We start from the raw sequence: 19,855 nt of genomic DNA on the forward strand, positions 1-19,855 counted from the left end.
CTTATGGGGCCATACTGACTGATGCTCGGTACTCATGGCATTGGGCCTGTCATTGGGCCTGTCATGGCAGTGAGTGAAAAAAGCCATCCCTTTGGCTTAAGAACAGACAAACCATCAGACTGGAGGAAGGACCATGTCAAATCCATAAAGAAGGGCGTACCATTGAAAACCTGGAGTTGGTTTCATGAGAAATTGGACATGACTGGACTCAGTTGAAGGACTTGACTGGACCCAGTTGAAGGACATGACTGGACCCAGCAGCATAATAGACTAGAGACTGGAGAGCCCCCCTCTAGCTTGGAGACCCCCTCTAGCTCGGAGAGCCCCCCTCTAGCTTGGAGAGCCCCCTCTAGCTCGGAAAGCCCCCCTCTAGTTTGGAGAGCCCCCCTCTAGTTTGGAGGGCCCCCCTCTAGCTTGGAGAGCCCCCCTCTAGCTCGGAGAGCCCCCTCTAGCTTGGAGAGCCCCCTCTAGCTCGGAGAGCCCCCTCTAGTTTGGAGAGCCCCCTCTAGCTCGGAAAGCCCCCCTCTAGTTTGGAGAGCCCCCTCTAGCTCGGAGAGCCCCCCTCTAGCTTGGAGAGCCCCCCTCTAGCTCGGAGAGCCCCCCTCTAGTTTGGAGAGCCCCCCTCTAGCTTGGAGGGCCCCCTCTAGTTTGGAGAGCCCCCCTCTAGCTTGGAGGGCCCCCCTCTAGTTTGGAGAGCCCCCTCTAGCTTGGAGAGCCCCCCTCTAGTTTGGAGAGCCCCCTCTAGCTTGGAGAGCCCCCCTCTAGCTTGGAAAGCCCCCCTCTAGCTTGGAGAGCCCCCCTCTAGCTCGGAAAGCCCCCCTCTAGTTTGGAGAGCCCCCCTCTAGCTTGGAGAGCCCCCTCTAGCTTGGAGAGCCCCCCTCTAGCTTGGAGAGCCCCCTCTAGTTTGGAGAGCCCCCCCTCTAGCTTGGAGAGCCCCCCTCTAGTTTGGAGAGCCCCCCTCTAGCTTGGAGAGCCCCCCTCTAGTTTGGAGGGCCCCCCTCTAGCTTGGAGAGCCCCCTCTAGCTTGGAGAGCCCCCCTCTAGCTTGGAGAGCCCCCCTCTAGCTTGGAGAGCCCCCTCTAGCTTGGAGAGCCCCCCTCTAGCTTGGAGAGCCCCCCTCTAGTTTGGAGAGCCCCCTCTAGCTTGGAGAGCCCCCCTCTAGCTTGGAGAGCCCCCCTCTAGCTTGGAGAGACCCCCTCTAGCTTGGAGAGACCCCCTCTAGTTTGGAGAGCCCCCCTCTAGCTTGGAGAGCCCCCCTCTAGTTTGGAGAGCCCCCTCTAGCTTGGAGGGCCCCCCCTCTAGCTTGGAGAGCCCCCCTCTAGCTTGGAGAGCCCCCCTCTAGCTTGGAGAGCCCCCTCTAGTTTGGAGAGCCCCCCTCTAGCTTGGAGAGCCCCCTCTAGTTTGGAGAGCCCCCCTCTAGCTTGGAGAGCCCCCCTCTAGCTTGGAGAGACCCCCTCTAGCTTGGAGAGCCCCCCTCTAGCTCGGAGAGCCCCCCTCTAGCTTGGAGAGCCCCCCTCTAGCTTGGAGAGCCCCCCTCTAGTTTGGCCTTTCTCTGTCTCTACATGTCTGAGTTTTTGTTGTGTGCTATCTCTGTCTCTCACACTGGTTTTAATCATATCTGACTAACTCCAGCTCCACTTGGCCATGTTTTATCTGTTCTCCGACCCCCAGCCCTCTCTCACCTCGTTCTCTGACGAGCTGGCTGACAGCAGTACTTCCTGGGCATCGAAGAACTCCGACACAGACTCTGACATAGACAGCCTGCTCTCATTGGACGTCTGTTGAGTCAGAGGGATTCCCCTCTGCTCCCCCCCCTTTAAGGAAACAGAGAAACACAATCAGGACAACGTCTTTTACTAGTGACTTTAGGTGGCGAGACGACATAGAACTGAACTGTGTCAAAGTGGAGACGGTGGAGACCCAGCAGTCATTGGTGACTTTATTCTTCCTATATTCCTGGTAAGATCACATTGTTTTTTCCATTTACCTTGACGTCAGGTTCAGCACAACTTTAATGATCAGTGAGCTCACCTGCCAAGAGATACTGGAAGCACCTTCTTTAAGGACAGGAATCAATACCCTAATTGGTAAACGCAGTAAAGCAGAGAATACACAATGTTTTCCAGTTAACTAAAGTTACCTGTCCATCTCTACAACAGGATGCATAGCACCACAGAGGAGATAAACAACACACAAGACCCCTATTCTCCCTGACCTCACCTGGTAGCTACCAGCTGGCTGCCATAAGCACACCCAGCACTGCAATGGCAAGTGTCCTGCACGTCAGGGACAACGACAACAAAACAACGACTTGATCCAGTAGAAGACGTAGCTAGCTACCTCATCAGGACTGGTGATGAGGTTCACACTGATCGTTTGTTCAGACAGGACCGACTCAGAGTGGATGCGGCCCAGTCGGGTTTTAAGCTCAGCGTTTTGGGACAGGGCCTGAAATGAGGAGAAATACTAATCAATCACTAATCTGTCAGCTGGAGGAGAGGGGTGTAGAGAGGAATACAGAACTAAACAAGAAAAACATTACAACTGGATCTATATTGTACAGCTCTACATTCATATTCAGCTCTACACATATCATGAGTGTAGGTTACCCCCCACTCTACATACCATGGCTGCTCTGTTTTCGTCTCACTGTGTGAGTATATGAAATGGATCCATTCGCAAAGAAACAGAAATCAAACTCAAGCAGTGATGAAAGTCATACCAATTCCATTGAAACTCCTCATCTCTCCAGCAAGTACATTTCATGTTTCAAGTACTGCACAGAATATTTAAGGTGATGTAGTGTGGTCTGACAAAAACAACACAATTAACCATTTATAGTGACTGTTCCCAGTGCAGGAGGATTATGGGTAGTGTAGAAGGAGAATTCTAAATGAACACCTGCCGGTCTCACCTGTGACAGAGACTTCCTGAGGGTGATGACCTGGGCAGACCGCTCTGACTGCTCCTGGTCTGAGAAAACAGATTTGATCTTCTCCTTCTCCATGGCCACCGTGTTGAATGCAGACTTCAACATGGAGTGGACTGCAAAAGACAGGAACCAGAAATCATTTTAAACATACCCTCTGGTCACTTACAACTCTTACTCATGGTTTCCCTACACTTTGCTGGTATGGATAGTGTAAAGGGATGGTGAACAGGGACAGACTGATGCACGAGCTTACCGAGGCTGAAAAAATGAAATAATAATATATATAATAATACGTTTTAATATATACAGAGCATTCGGGAAGTATTCAGATCCCTTCACTTTTTCCACATTTTGTTACGCTACAGCCTTATTCTAAAATTGATTCAATTAATATTATAGCATTGAGTCTTCTTGGGTATGACTCTACAAGTTTGGCACACCTGTATTTAGGGAGTTTCTCCCATTCTTCTCTGCAGATCCTCTCAAGCTCTGTCAGGTTGGATGGGGTGTGTTGCTGCACAGTTATTTTCAGGTCTCTCCAGAGATGTTGGATCGGGTTCAAGTCCGGGCTCTGGCTGGGCCACTCAAGGACATTCAGAGACTTGTCCCGAAGCCACTCCTGTGTTGTCTTGGCTGTGTGCTTAGGGTCATTGTTCTATTGGAAGGTGAACCTTCGCCCCAGTCTGAGGTCCTGAGCTCTCTGGAGCAGGTTTTCATCAAGGATCTCTCTGTACTTTGCTCCGTTCATCTTTCCCTCGATCCTGACTAGTCTCCCAGTCCCTGCCACTGAAAAACATCCCCACAGCATGATCCTGTTACCACCATGCTTCACCGTAGGGATAGTGCCAGGATTCACCGTAGGGATGGTGCCACTGTCAACTGTGGGACCTTATGTCGACAGGTGTGTGCCATTCCAAATCATGTCCAATCAATTGAATTTACCACAGGTGGACTCAAGGATAATCAATGGAAACAGGATGCACCTGAGATCAATTTCAAGTCTCATAGCAAAGTCTCATAGCAAAGGGTCTGAATACTTATGTTTAAAATTTGTATACATTTGCAAACATTTCTAAAAACGCGTTTTTGTTTTGTCATTATGGGGTACTGTGTGTAGATTGCTCAGGATTTGTATTTATTTAATCCATTTTAGAATAGGGCTGTAACGTAACAAAATGTGGAAAAATTCAAGGGGTCTGAATATTTTCCGAAAGCACTGTATATTTAATATTTTATAGTAAGAATAGGCATATAATGTAATGCGACAATGAAAGAGAACATATACTTTCCCCAAACAATCTTGCTGACTGTTGCGGGTGTGCAAAAGTGACATTCTGGGCTTATAAAACAAATGGTACGAGCAAGAGTAGTGTTTCTCTTATCTTGGAACTTTGTCTGTGGAAGGACAAAGGACAGCTTTATTGGTCTTATTTCACGGACGTGTAGCCTATGAATGTATTTTGAACGGGATATAGACCAAACCAATATTTCAACTGGTCTGGTTGGCTTTGCCCCCAGTAAATGTACCCATGGGCCGCTACTGAAGTTAACAAATTGCATCTTTGTGCACCGATTTGTTTACAGAAAATGAGGGTGTGCCAGGAGGCTGTTCCGGGATAACAAAACCCCAGGGCCAATGATTTGTTCATCTGGACGTGAAGTGTAAATACATTTGTTGGTTGGTGTGAAATGCATTCCAGTGTAGTTAACATGACCTATCAATCAGTGCAGAAGACTGTGCGTGTGTGTGTGTTTGTGTGTGTGTGATTGTGTATACAGTATATGTGTGTATGTCTACAGTGCCTTAAAAAAGTATTCACCCCCTTGTCGTTTTTCCTATTTTGTTGCATTACAACCTGTAATTTAAATAGATATTTATTTGGATTTCATATAATGGACATACACAAAATAGTCCAAATTGGTGAAGTGAAATGAAAACAATAACTTGTTTAAAAAAATAAAAATAAATGTTAAATAAAGTCCACCTGTGTGCAATCTAAGTGTCACATGATCTGTCACATGATCTCAGTATATATACACCTGTTCTGAAAGGCCCCAGAGTCTGCAACACCACTAAGCAAGGAGCTCCACCAAGTACAGATCAGGGTTGGGTTCTAAAAGAATCTCTGAAACTTTGAACATCCCACAGAGAACCATTAAATCCATTATTAAAAAATGGAAGGAATATGGCACCACACCAAGAGATGGCCGCCCACCAAAACTCATGGACCAGGCAAGGAGGGCATTAATCAGAGAGGCAACAAGGAGACCAAAGATAACCCTGAAGGAGCTGCAAAGCTCCACAGCGGAGATTTGAGTATCTGTCCATAAGACCACTTTAAGCTGTACACTCCATAAGGCTTTGCTTTATGGAAGAGTGGCCAAATAAAAGTCATTGCTTAAAGAAAACAATAAGCAAACACATTTTGTGTTCGCCAAAAGGCGTGTGGGAGACTCCCCAAACATGTGGAAGAAGGTACTCTGGTCAGATGAGACAAAAATTTAGCTTTTTGGCCATCAAGGAAAACGCTATGTCTGGCGCAAACCCAACACCTCCCATCACCCCGAGAACCCCATCTCCAAAGTGAAGCATGGTAGTGGCAGCATGCTGTGGGGATGTTTTTAAATCGGCAGGGACTGGGAAACTGGTCAGAATTGAAGAAATGATGGATGGCGCTAAATACAGGGAAATTCTTGAGTGAAACCTGTTTCAGTCTTCCAGAGATTTGAGACTGGGACGGAGGTTCACCTTCCAGCAGGACAATGACCCTAAGAATATTGCTAAAGCAACACTCGAGTGGTTTAATGGGAAACATTTAAGTGTCTTTGAATGGCTTAGTCAAAGCCCAGACCTCAATCCAATTGAGAATCTGTGGTATGACTTAAAGATTGCTGTACACCAGCGGAACCCATCCAACTTTAAGGAACTGGAGCAGTTTTGTCTTGAAGAATGGGCAAAAATCCCAGTGGTTAGATGTGCCAAGCTAATAGAGACATACCCCAAGAGACTTGCAGCTGTAATTGCTGCAGAAGGCGGCTCTACAAAATATTGACTTTGGGGGGGTGAATAGTTATGCAGGCTTAAGTTTTCTGTTTTTTTGTCTTATTTCTTGTTTCTGTCACAATAAAAAATATTTTCAAAGTGGTAGTAAGCATGTTGTGTAAATCAAATGATACAAACCCCCCCAAAAATCTATTTTAATTCTAGGTTGTAAGGCAACAAAATAGGAAAAATGCCATGGGGGTGAATACTTTTGCAAGCCACTGTACCTTTCTGAGCGATGAGGCAGAAGTCCTCCTGTAGTTTGATGTAGTCACCGCCACACTCCATGTTGTCAGGAATCTGGCGAGAGACAGGGGTCTGGAAGTCCACCTGCTCAGCGCACAGGTTGGGGTTGGAGGAGTGGAGGCGCGTGGGCGACATACTGGCACTCACAGGGAGAGAGGGGACCTGAGAGGAGGAGAGGAAGGGAGGAATGAGAGGAAGGAGAGGGAGGGAGGAGAGGAGAATGGAGAGAAACGAGAGGGAGAGGAGGCGAGGAAGGGAGGAATGAGAGGAAGGAGAGGGAGGGAGGAGAGGAGAATGGAGAGAAACGAGAGGGAGAGGAGGCGAGGAAGGAGAGGAGTGTCAGTACCACTTGGAGACTTGGGAATGTAGTAATGTGATCTACAGATGGAGCTCCATAAGACCTTCTGCGTTCTCTTCTGACATAGTCAAGACAGATACTCACTCTGTGTTTATATCACTATATGAATCACACCAAGTCTGACAAGTCATATGGGACAGCAAAGCACAGATGAAGCTGAGGCTTCGTTCCAACCAATGTTCTTTTCAAGCCTTGGCTATAAATACATCACTACATTTGCTTAAAAAAAACAAACAAGGAAAAAATCCCTCCCCTTGTTTCTCCTGGACTGATGACTCACTCATTAACAACAATATGTATGTATACCAGAGGGCCGCTAGTGAGAAAACAGTTGGTTCTGGGCTTCCTGGTGACGAAACGGTGGGTTTTGGGCTTCCTGGTGAGGAAATGGTTGGTTCTGGGCTTCCTGGTGATGAAACGGTGGGTTTTGGGCTTCCTGGAGAGGAAATGGTTGGTTCTGGGCTTCCTGGTGATGAAACGGTGGGTTTTGGGCTTCCTGGAGAGGAAATGGTTGGTTCTGGGCTTCCTGGTGACGAAACGGTGGGTTTTGGGCTTCCTGGTGAGAAAATGGTTGGTTCTGGGCTACCTAATCTACCAGAACACACGTAGTGATAAAAACTAAGTATCATGAAGGAAAAGGCTTTTAAACTGTTGCCATAGGTAATTGGGAGAGTTTAAAAGAATAGTGTAATATGAATCCAAAGCCTTCTCTTGAAGCTTTACAGAGTGTTCAAAGTAAATGGAGTAATTTAGTCAACATGAGAAAAAAAGGACATTGAATCGAGAGCAGATAACCAAACACGTTCTTTGCCCTGACATATAATTGCATAACGTACAGTTATGACTATAACTACTGTTCCCTGAAGGAGGGAAACGAGGTACCACACAGCTATTAGGAGTTTGCTCGCTAGATCCCTCTACTGAAGAACATTAGAATCATGCCTGACAAGGCCAAGGAACGCTGTGCCTCACCGGAAGCCCCGCCTTCCACAGGGGATAAACTCCAGGCATGGATTCATTCCTTCAATGAAGTACTGCTCTTCACCGAGCTCAGAACTGGGCGGCGCGGGGCCGAACAGGTGTTGTACCTCGTTTCTCCTTCAGGGAACAGTAGGTACAGTCATAAATCTACGTTCCCTTTCAGTCGGTCAACTCAGTACAACACAGCTACGGGGATATGAAATCACGCCCCAAGCCGAACCCCCAGTGGACACCAAATGAAAGGGCCCCAAAACAGACCACCCAGAGTTCCAACTCGACAGGAAAACCTCTGGTACCCGGGTATTGCGCAATCTGCACACTTTGGGCTACACTGGGAGGAGTGTCATCCAAGTGATAAAACCTCACAAAAAGTGTGTGGTGATGCCCAACTCGCCGCATCACAAATATATCCTACAGGCAACCCTTTAAACAATGCCCAAGAGGCCGCAGGCCCCTGATAGAGTGGTCGTGCACACCGTTACGTAATTCCTGTGATATGCCTGAGAGATATCCTCCACAACCCAGTTGGAGAGACGCTGCTTAGAAAGCGCTCTACCACGAGCCGGATTATCAAAACAGACAAAAAGTGAGTCACACAAACTGACACCCCTGGTCCGCTCAATGTACATGGTAATGCTCGTACTGGACACAGGGCATGCAACCTGAAAAGCTCAAAAGCTAGAGACCTTTAGGACATAGTCATGACCTTAGGGTCAAAGGTCACATTAGGACGCAACGTCACCTTAGAGTCACCAAGGGCGAACTTCATACAGACTGTATAGTAGCAATAACGTTTAGAGGTAAACACCTTGCCATCAGATTGGACCTTTCAGGTGCCAAGCCCACAGATTCCAAATCTCCGGCCGCGGGTTCCAGACCTGTCCGTGCACCTGGGACAACAGGTCCCTGCGCAATCCCCGCCTAAAAGGATGATCCCCATGAACCAAGGTCGTTTGGGCCTATGGGGAGCCACAAGGATCAAAGACAAGCCCTCCCGACGTACCGTCTAGTGTGTGCTGAATCAGATCCACAGCGGGAAACGTGTAAAGGAGGGTCAAAGGCCCCTGGTGCGTGAGAGCATCCATTTCCAACGGAGCACCCAGGTCTCTTATTTAGAAAAACAGCCGACAATTCGCATTTTCTCACAATGCGTAAAGATCTATGTCAGCCCTGCCTAACATTTTCCATATCTAGGAGACCACCCATGGGTACCTGGAGTGAAGGAAAGTGTGCACTGCTCCACAGCAGTAGGGAGCGAGCAAAGGATAAGAGGGCTTGAGACCGCACCCATCCCTGAGCCACCACTGTTCTGTTTTCGGTCCTCACCAGCACATGTTGAACTGTCAACAATGGGAAAAAACACCTGAGCGCTATGTACACCTCCAACAGCTCCAGGTAAATGATGTGCAGGCCGCTCTGCAACACTGTCCACAACCCCCGATTTGTGTTGCCCTCTCACAGTGCACCCCCACCCTTGATGCGTCTGTCGGGATCACCTTGCGGAATATAACTCGACCCATGGGATTACTCAGCAACAACAGCCACGCGTCCCCCCACCAAGCCCGTAGGCATGACGGGGACACCCAGAGAGGCCGATTTAGGTGTCATGCTGCGTCCAAGTGAGTGTCTTTCACCCACCAACATTACATCACATCAGCAACAGCCGAGTGTAAGCACGGCCATCATAGAAGCCATCATCCCCAATAGGCGCAGGTACTGACAAAAACGCACTGTGACCCAGTCAAAATTGGGCCTCCCTCTGCGGGGACAAGAACGCACGATTCTCGACAAGTCAAACTCGAGACCCAGAAATGAAATGCGCTGAGATGGAGTAAAACATCTCTTCTCTTGATTCACTATGAAACCCAGAGAATGAACATTGGAAACCAGCACCACCTCCTCCCTCGACTCAAGATTTTTGGTTCCAACCCCTGTGTCTTTGTGAGACGCAGAGTAGGTGAACGGATGATCTCTGCATGTGTGGTTCCCACCGTGAAGCATGGAGGAGTTGTGATGGTGCTGTGCTGGTGGCACACTTAACCAGCATGGATACAGCATTCTGCAGCGATAAGCCATCCCATCTGGTTTGCACTTAGTGAGACTATCATTTGCTTTTCAACAGGACAATGACCCAACACACCTCCAGGCTGTGTAAGGGCTATTTGACCAAGAAGGAGAGTGATGGATTGCTGCATCAGATGACCTGGCCTCCATAATCACCCGACCTCAACCCAATTGAGATGGTTTTGGATGACTTGGACCACAGAGTGAAGGAAAAGCAGCCAACAAGTGCTCAGCATATGTGGGAACTCCTTCAAGACTGTTGGAAAATCATTCCAGGTGAAGCTGGTTGAGAGAATGCCAAGAGTGTGGAAAGCTGTCATCAAGGCAAAAGGTGGCTACTTTAAATAATCTCAAATATAAAATATATTTTGATTTGTTTAACACTTCTTTGGTTACTACATGATTCCATATGTGTTATTTCATAGATGTCTTCACTATTATTCTACAATGTATAACAAAGTAAAAATAAAGAAAGACCCTTGAATGAGAAGGCGTGTCCAAACTTTTGACTGGTACTGTATGTGTGTGTGAGAGAGACACTGGAAATCTAAGAAATAAGAGGTACCTGATTCTGCAATTTTGAATCTTTGCAGACACTTTTGGCTCTCCATCTTCTGTTCATGCGCTTGTTTTTCTTTGACATGTCTACAGAACTATGCTACACAACAAACATTGATGAGAATACAGTTGAAGTCGGAAGTTTACATACACCTTAGCCAAATACATTTAAACTCAGTTTAGTCACAATCCCTGACATTTTATCCTAGTAAAAATTCCCTGTCTTAGGTCAGTTAGGACCACTTTATTTCAAGAATGTGAAATGTCAGAATAATAGTAGAGAGAATGATTTATTTCAGCTTTTATTTCTTTCATTACATTCCCAGTGGGTCAGAAGTTTACATACACTCAATTAGTATTTGGTAGCATTGCCTTTAAATTGTTTAACTTGGGTCAAACGTTTCGGGTAGCCTTCCACAAGCTTCCCACAATAAGCTGGGTGAATTTTGGCCCATTCCTCCTGACAGAGCTGGTGTAACTGAGTCTGGTTTGTCGACCTCCTTGCTCGCACACGCTTTTTCAGTTCTGCCCACAAATGTTCTATAGGATTGAGGTCAGGGCTTTGTGATGGCCACTCCAATACCTTGACTTTGTTGTCCTTAAGCCATTTTGCCACAACTTTGGAAGTATGCTTGGGGTCATTATCCATTTGGAAGACCCATTTGCGACCAAGCTTTAACTTCCTGACTGATGTCTTGAGATGTTTCTTCAATATATCCACACAATTTAACTTCCTCGTGATGCCATCTATTTTGTGAAGTGCACCAGTCCCTTCTGCAGCAAAGCACCCCCACAACATGATGCTGCCACCCCTGTGCTTCACGGTTGGGATGGTGTTCTTTGGCTTGCAAGCCTCCCCCTTTTCCTCCAAACATAAAGATGGTCATTATGGCCAAACAGTTCTATTTTTCTTTCATCAGACCAGAGGACATTTCTCCAAAAAGACAATCTTTGTTGCAAACCGTAGTCTGGCTTTTTTATGGCAGTTTTGGAGCAGTGGCTTCTTCCTTGCTGAGCGGCCTTTCAGATTATGTCGATATAGGACTCGTTTTACTGTGGATATAGATACTTTTGTACATGTTTCCTCCAGCATCTTCACAAGGTCCTTTGCTGTTGTTCTGGGATTGATTTTCACTTTTCGCACCAAAGTACGTTCATCTCTAGGAGACAGAATGTGTCTCCTTCCAGAGCGGTATGATGACTGCGTCGTCCCACGGTGTTTATACTTGCGTACTATTGTTTGTACAGATGAACGTGGTACCTTCAGGCATTTGGAAATTGCTCCCAAGGATGAACCAGACTTAGGGAGGTCTACAAATGTTTTTCTGAGGTCTTGGGCTGATTTCTTTTGAATTTCCCATGATGTCAAGCAAAGAGGCACTGAGTTTGAAGGTAGGCCTTGAAATACATCCACAGACACACCTCCAATTGACTCAAATGATGTAAATTAGCCTATTAGAAGCTTCTAAAGCCATGACATCATTTTCTGGAATTTTCCAAGCTGTTTAAAGGCATAATCAACTTAGTGTATGTAAACTTCTGACCCACTGGAATTGTGAGACAGTGAATTATAAGTGAAATAATCTGTCCGTAAACAATTGTTGGAAAAATTACTTGTGTCATGCACAAAGTAAATGTCCTAACCGACTTGCCAAAACTATAGTTTGTTAACAAGAAATTTGTGGAGTGGTTGAAAAACGAGTTTTCATGACTCCAACCTAAGTGTATGTAAACATCTGACTTCAACTGTATGTAAGAGGTGGTTAATAGGACAGGCAAAGCAGAAATGACAGTTAACACACACACATCATTAGCTATGAAATGGAGGATGGTATCATCTCCACACAATTGAGTTAAAAAATATGACTTTATATTAAAGAAACGTTACGATTCAAAGTAAATGGCAAACATTCAAAGTCTGATGAATTATCTTAATCAAATGCAATTTGTTATACATTATTGATTGGAAAGCAACAAAAAGCAACAATGAATAATGTGAGTCTATTTGAGTGTGTTGATGTACAGTGACAGAGATGGTGGCTGTGTTGAAAATGGATTGGGCCTCACACAGCCTGACCATGAGGTCCAGACACACCTCACCTCATCACCTGGGTGACAAGGAATCAACTCCTCGCCTTCCTCTCCCATCGCGCAGGAAAGAGTGAGAGTGAGACTAACCACTCAGACCGCTGTTCTGCGATTAAACTCCCTACTCCTGCTGTGGGTTTGTTTCAAGTTTTATTAGTCGTATGTACAGGATACACATGGTATACACCGTCCAACAGGACATACAGTACCTGTCAAAAGTTTGGACACATCTACTCATGTCCTGTTGAAAAACAAATCACAGTCCCACTAAGCGCAAACCAGATGGGAATGGCTTATTGCTGCAGAATGCTGTGGTAGCCATGTTGGTTAAGTGTGCCTTGAATTCTACATAAATCACAGACAGTGTCACCAGAAAAGCACCCCCCGCACCATCACACCTCCTCCTCCATGCTTCACGGTGGGAACCACACATGGGAGATCATCCGTTCACCAACCCTGCTTCTCACAAAGACACGGCGGTTGGAACCAAAAATCTCAAATTTGGACTCATCATACCACAAGACAGATTTCCACCGGTCTAATGTCCATTGCTCGTGTTTCTTGGCCCAAGCAAGTCTCTTCTTCTTCTTATTGGTGTCCTTTAGAAGTGGTTTCTTTGCAATAATTCAACCATGAAGGCCTGATTCATGCAGTCTCCTCTGAACAGTTGATGTTGAGATGTGTCTGTTACTTGAACTCTGTGAAGCAATCTGGGCTGCAATCTCTAATGAGCTTATCCTCTGGTTCTTCCTTTCCTGTGGCGGTCCTCATGAGAGCCAGTTTCATCATAGCTTTTGATGGTTTTTGCGACAGCACTTGAAGAAACTTTCAAAGTTCTTCACATTTTCCGGATTGACTGACCTTCATGTCTTAATGTCACGTGTGCTCCCTCTCCGGCCTCTAGGTCACCAGGCTGCTCGTTATGGCGCACACCTGTCCCCATCGTTACGCGCACATGAGCGTCAGACTCACCTGGACCCCAGTCTCCTCCTTGATTACCTGCCCTATATATGTCACTCCCTTTGGTTCCTTCCCCAGGTGTCATTGTTTCTGTTTCAGTTTCCTGTCTGTGCGTTGTTCGTGTTTCTTGTTTTGTTCATTTGTTTATTAAATTGGGCACTCCCTGAACTTGCTTCCTGACTCCCAGCGCACACGTTACACTTAAAGTAATGATCGACTGTTGTTTCTCTTTGCTTATTTGAGCTGTTCTTGCCATAATATGGACTTGGTATTTTACCAAATATGGCTATCTTCTGTATACCATCCCTGCCTTGTCACAACACAACTGATTGGCTCAAACGCATTAAGAAGGAAAGAAATTCCACAAATGAACTTTTAACAAGGCACACCTGTTAATTGAAATGCATTCCAGGTGACAACCTCATGAAGCTGGTTGAGAGAATGCCAAGAGTGTGCAGAGCTGTCATCAAGGCAAAGTGTGGCCACTTTGAAGAATATAAAATATATTTCTATTTGTTTAACACTTTTTGGTTACTACATGATTCCATATGTGTTATTTCATAGTTTTGATGTCTTCACTATTATTAAACAATGTAGAAAATAAAGAAAAACCATGGAATGAGTTGGTGTCCAAACTTTTGACTGCTACTGTACATGGTGTACACCGTCCAACAGGATACACGTGGTGTACACCGTCCAACAGGATACACGTGGTGTACACCGTCCAACAGGATACACGTGGTGTACACCGTCCAACAGGATACACGTGGTGTACACCGTCCAACAGGATACACGTGGTGTACACCGTCCAACAGGATACACGTGGTGTGCACCGTCCAACAGGATACACGTGGTGTGCACCGTCCAACAGGATACACGTGGTGTGCACCGTCCAACAGGATACACGTGGTGTACACCGTCCAACAGGATACACGTGGTGTACACCGTCCAACAGGATACACGTGGTGTACACCGTCCAACAGGATACACGTGGTGTACACCGTCCAACAGGACACACGTGGTGTACACCGTCCAACAGGATACACGTGGTGTAAACCGTCCAACAGGATACACGTGGTGTACACCGTCCAACAGGATACACGTGGTGTACACCGTCCAACAGGATACACGTGGTGTGCACCGTCCAACAGGATACACGTGGTGTACACCGTCCAACAGGATAGACGTGGTGTACACCGTCCAACAGGATACACGTGGTGTACACCGTCCAACAGGATACACGTGGTGTACACCGTCCAACAGGATACACGTGGTGTACACCGTCCAACAGGATACACGTGGTGTACACCGTCCAACAGGATACACGTGGTGTACACCGTCCAACAGGATACACTTGGTGTGCACCGTCCAACAGGACACACGTGGTGTACACCGTCCAACAGGACACACGTGGTGTGCACCGTCCAACAGGATACACGTGGTGTGCACCGTCCAACAGGATACACGTGGTGTACACCGTCCAACAGGATACACGTGGTGTACACCGTCCAACAGGATACACGTGGTGTACACCGTCCAACAGGATACACGTGGTGTACACCGTCCAACAGGATACACGTGGTGTACACCGTTCAACGAAATGCTTAATTGCAGGTTCCTGTGTGTGTGTGTGTGTGTGTGTGTGTGTGTGTGTGTGTGTGTGTGTGTGTGTGAGAGTGCATGTGTTCTAAGGTGTGGAGAATCAGAGCAGGTGTCAGTCCAGTTCAAGTGTTCAGCAGTCTGATGGCTTGTAGATATAAACAGTCTTTAAGACGGTTCTTATCAGGCCTCATGCTCTGTTAACGTCGACCTGACGGGGTCCTTGACGATGTGTGTGTGTGTGTGTGTGTGTATGTGTGTGTGTGTGTGTGTGTGTGTGTGTGTGTTACCTGCATGTCAGTGAAATTGGGCGCTGACTGGGTCCTCTGTAGGCCCTCCAGGCTCTGCAGTAACCTGCTCAGCTCAATCAGGCTGGACTGGCAGCGGGCGAGCTCTGGAAAGAAGCAACACAAGGACATGGGTCACACTGGAAGGCCACCTCAGACCCAATGAAGTGAATGTGACACCCTGCTGTGCTTAACAAATGAGACAACAATTACTGAAAAACAAACGTCCTTATTAGTTTAAGTAACAAAGTGGAATAATATCATAGACAGGCACTACTATCAGGAGATATTGTAAATCAATATCACCAGGGCAAGGGGAACATATACCATAATACCAGGGCATGGGGAACATATACCATAATACCAGGGCATGGGGAACATACCATAACACCAGGGCAAGGGGAACATATACCATACTACCAGGGCATGGGGAACATATACCATTATACCAGGGCATGGGGAACATACCATAACACCAGGGCAAGGGGAACATATACCATACTACCAGGGCATGGGGAACATATACCATTATACCAGGGCATGGGGAACATACCATAATACCAAGGCATGGGGAACATATACCATACTACCAGGGCATGGGGAACATATACCATTATACCAGGGCATGGGGAACATACCATAATACCAAGGCATGGGGAACATATACCATACTACCAGGGCATGGGGAACATATACCATTATACCAGGGCATGGGGAACATACCATAATACCAGGGCATGGGGAACATACCATAATACCAAGGCATGGGGAACATACCATAATACCAGGGCATGGGGAACATACCATAACACCAGGGCAAGGGGAACATATACCATAATACCAGGGCATGGGGAACATACCATAATACCAGGGCATGGGGAACATATACCATAATACCAGGGCATGGGGAACATACCATAATACCAGGGCATGGGGAACATACCATAACACCAGGGCAAGGGGAACATATACCATAATACCAGGGCATGGGGAACATACCATAATACCAGGGCATGGGGAACATATACCATAATACCAGGGCATGGGGAACATACCATAATACCAGGGCATGGGGAACATACCATAACACCAGGGCAAGGGGAACATATACCATACTACCAGGGCATGGGGAACATATACCATTATACCAGGGCATGGGGAACATACCATAATACCAGGGCATGGGGAACATACCATAATACCAGGGCATGGGGAACATATACCATAATACCAGGGCATGGGGAACATACCATAATACCAGGGCATGGGGAACATACCATAACACCAGGGCAAGGGGAACATATACCATACTACCAGGGCATGGGGAACATATACCATAATACCAGGGCATGGGGAACATACCATTATACCAGGGCATGGGGAACATACCATAATACCAAGGCATGGGGAACATATACCATACTACCAGGGCATGGGGAACATATACCATTATACCAGGGCATGGGGAACATACCATAATACCAGGGTATGGGGAACATACCATAATACCAGGGCAAGGGGAACATACCATAATACCAGGGCATGGGGAACATACCATAATACTAGGGCATGGGGAACATATACCATAATACCAGGGCATGGGGAACATACCATAATACTAGGGCATGGGGAACATATACCATCATACCCCACAAGACATGCCATCACAACTATGGGAGGCGCACAGTACTACATAGAGCCATGACTACATGGAACTCATGTAAGCAGTAAAATTAGATTTAAAAAACAGATAAAAATACACCTTATGGAACAGCGGGGACTACAAAGCAACAGCGGGGACTACAAAGCAACACAAACATAGGCACAGACACATGCATAGACACTAGAGGTCGACCGATTAATCGGCATGGCCGATTAATTAGGGCAGATTTCAAGTTTTCATAACAATCGGTAATCTGCATTTTTTGGATGCCAATTATGGCCGATTACATTGCACTCCACGAGGAGACTGTGTAACAGGCTGACCACCTGTTATGCGAGTGCATCAAGGAGCCAAGGAAAGTTGCTAGCTAGCATTAAACGTATCTTATAAAAAACAATCAATCTTCACGTAATCACTAGTTAACTACACATGGTTGATGATATTACAACGTTAACTAGCTTGTCCTGCGTTGCATATAATCAATGTGGTGCCTACTTAATTTATCATTGAATCACAGCCTACTTCGCCAAACGGGGATGATTTAACAAAAGCGCATTCACAAAAAAAGCACAATCGTTGCGCGAATGTACCTAACCATAAACATCAATGCCTTTCTTAAAATCAATACACAGAAATATATATTTTTAAACCTGCATATTTAGTTAAAAGAAATTCATGTCAGCAGACAATATTAACTAGGGAAATTGTGTCACTTCTCTTGCGTTCATTGCACGCAGAGTTAGGGTATATGTAACAGTTTGGGCCGCCTGGCTCGTTGCAAACCAATTTGCCAGAATTTTACATAATTATGACTTAACATTGAAGGTTGTGCAATGTAACAGCAATATTTAGACTTAGGGTTGCCACCCGTTCGATAAAATACAGAACGGTTCCGTATTTAACTGAAAGAATAAACATATTTTTTTTATCAGTTTCCGGATTTTACCATATAAATGACCAAAGGCTCGTATTTCTGTGTTTATTATATTATAATTAAGTCTATGATTTGATAAAGCAGTCTGACTGAGCAGTGGTAGGCAGCAGCAGGTTCGTAAGCATTCATTCAAGCTTTACTGCGTTTGCCAGCAGCTCTTAGCAATGGTCACAGCGCTGTTTATGACTTCAAGCCTATCAACTCCTGAGATTAGGCTGGCAATACTAAAGTGCCTATTAGAACATCCAATAGTCAAAGGTATATGAAATACAAATGGTATAGAGAGAAATAGTCAACGCGTCATAATTCCTATAACAACTACAACCTAAAACTTCATAACTGGGAATATTGAACCACCAGCTATCATATATTCTCATGTTCTGAGCAAGGAACTTAAACATTAGCTTTTTTACATGGCACATATTGCACTTTTACTATCTTCTCCAACACTGTGTTTTTGTATTATTTAAACCAAATTGAGCATGTTTCATTATTTATTTGAGACCAAATAGATTTAATGTATTATATTAAGTGTTCATTGTTCATTCAGTATTGATATTTAAAAATTGTCCGATTAATTCTATATATATATAAAAATTGTCAGATTAATTGGTACCGGCTTTTTTTTGGTCCTCCAATAATCGGTATCGGAGTTGAAAAATCCGAATCGGTCGACCTCTAATACACATACGTACAGGTGGATACTGTGTTGTAGATATGTGGAAGTGGAGTCGGGGCCTGAGGGCACACAGTGTGTTGTGAAATCTGTTATGAATGTATTGTAATGTTTTTAAAATTGTATAACTGCCTTCATTTTGCTGGACCCCAGGAAGAGTAGCTGCTGCATTGGCAGGAACTAATGGGGATCCATAATAAATACAAATATGCCATCATATGAACACAGTTCCATCATATGAACACAGTTCCATCATATGAACACAGTTCCATCATATGAACACAGTTCCATCATATGAACACAGTTCCATCATACGAACACAGTTCCATCATACGAACACAGTTCCATCATACGAACACAGTTCCATCATATGAACACAGTTCCATCATATGAACACAGTTACATCATACGAACACAGTTACATCATACGAACACAGTTCCATCATACGAACACAGTTCCATCATACGAACACAGTTCCATCATACGAACACAGTTCCATCATATGAACACAGTTCCATCATACGAACACAGTTCCATCATACGAACACAGTTCCATCATACGAACACAGTTCCATCATATGAACACAGTTCCATCATATGAACACAGTTCCATCATATGAACACAGTTCCATCATATGAACACAGTTCCATCATACGAACACAGTTCCATCATACGAACACAGTTCCATCATATGAACACAGTTGCATCATACGAACACAGTTCCATCATATGAACACAGTTCCATCATATGAACACAGTTCCATCATACGAACACAGTTCCATCATACGAACACAGTTCCATCATACGAACACAGTTCCATCATATGAACACAGTTCCATCATACGAACACAGTTCCATCATATGAACACAGTTCCATCATATGAACACAGTTCCATCATATGAACACAGTTGCATCATATGAACACAGTTCCATCATACGAACACAGTTACATCATACGAACACAGTTCCATCATATGAACACAGTTCCATCATACGAACACAGTTCCATCATATGAACACAGTTCCATCATACGAACACAGTTACATCATATGAACACAGTTCCATCATATGAACACAGTTCCATCATACGAACACAGTTCCATCATATGAACACAGTTCCATCATACGAACACAGTTACATCATACGAACACAGTTCCATCATATGAACACAGTACATCTTCCACTACTGGCAGGGAAAGGGAAATATATTGCTGATCCTTGTCATCATCCAGATGGATGTTCTAAAGCATTGATGGTTGGAGCAAGGAAGAGAGGAAGAGAGGAAGGAAGAGAGGAAGGAAGAGAGGAAGAGAGGGAGGAAGAGAGGAAGGAAGGGAGGAAGAGAGGGAGGATGAAAGGGAGGAAGAGAGGAAGGAAGAGAGGAAGGAAGAGAGGATGGAAGAGAGGAAGGAAGAGAGGAAGAAAGGGAGGAAGAGAGGGAGGAAGAGAGGGAGGAAGAAA

The 19,855-nt window shown here is 45.4% G+C and overlaps 1 protein-coding gene across 5 annotated transcripts in view; it reads right to left on the minus strand.

The window, feature by feature from the left end:
* Positions 1 to 19,855, minus strand: part of LOC106582464 (oxysterol-binding protein-related protein 6) — a 90,968-nt gene that overhangs the window by 15,780 nt on the left and 55,333 nt on the right. For 4 of the 5 annotated variants that reach the window (XM_045704867.1, XM_045704866.1, XM_045704868.1 and 1 more), the window contains exons 8-13: positions 15,119 to 15,222; positions 10,189 to 10,281; positions 6,202 to 6,382; positions 2,914 to 3,044; positions 2,340 to 2,447; positions 1,682 to 1,813 (exon numbers count right to left, since the gene is read on the minus strand). In XM_045704867.1, the coding sequence (XP_045560823.1) occupies positions 1,682 to 1,813; positions 2,340 to 2,447; positions 2,914 to 3,044; positions 6,202 to 6,382; positions 10,189 to 10,281; positions 15,119 to 15,222 (749 nt within the window). The remainder of the gene's footprint in view (positions 1 to 1,681; positions 1,814 to 2,339; positions 2,448 to 2,913; positions 3,045 to 6,201; positions 6,383 to 10,188; positions 10,282 to 15,118; positions 15,223 to 19,855) is intronic. The other variant, XM_045704869.1, reaches the window with a different exon arrangement.

The sequence above is a fragment of the Salmo salar genome, chromosome ssa21, assembly GCF_905237065.1.
Source record: "Salmo salar chromosome ssa21, Ssal_v3.1, whole genome shotgun sequence".
NCBI classification, from domain to species: domain Eukaryota; kingdom Metazoa; phylum Chordata; class Actinopteri; order Salmoniformes; family Salmonidae; genus Salmo; species Salmo salar.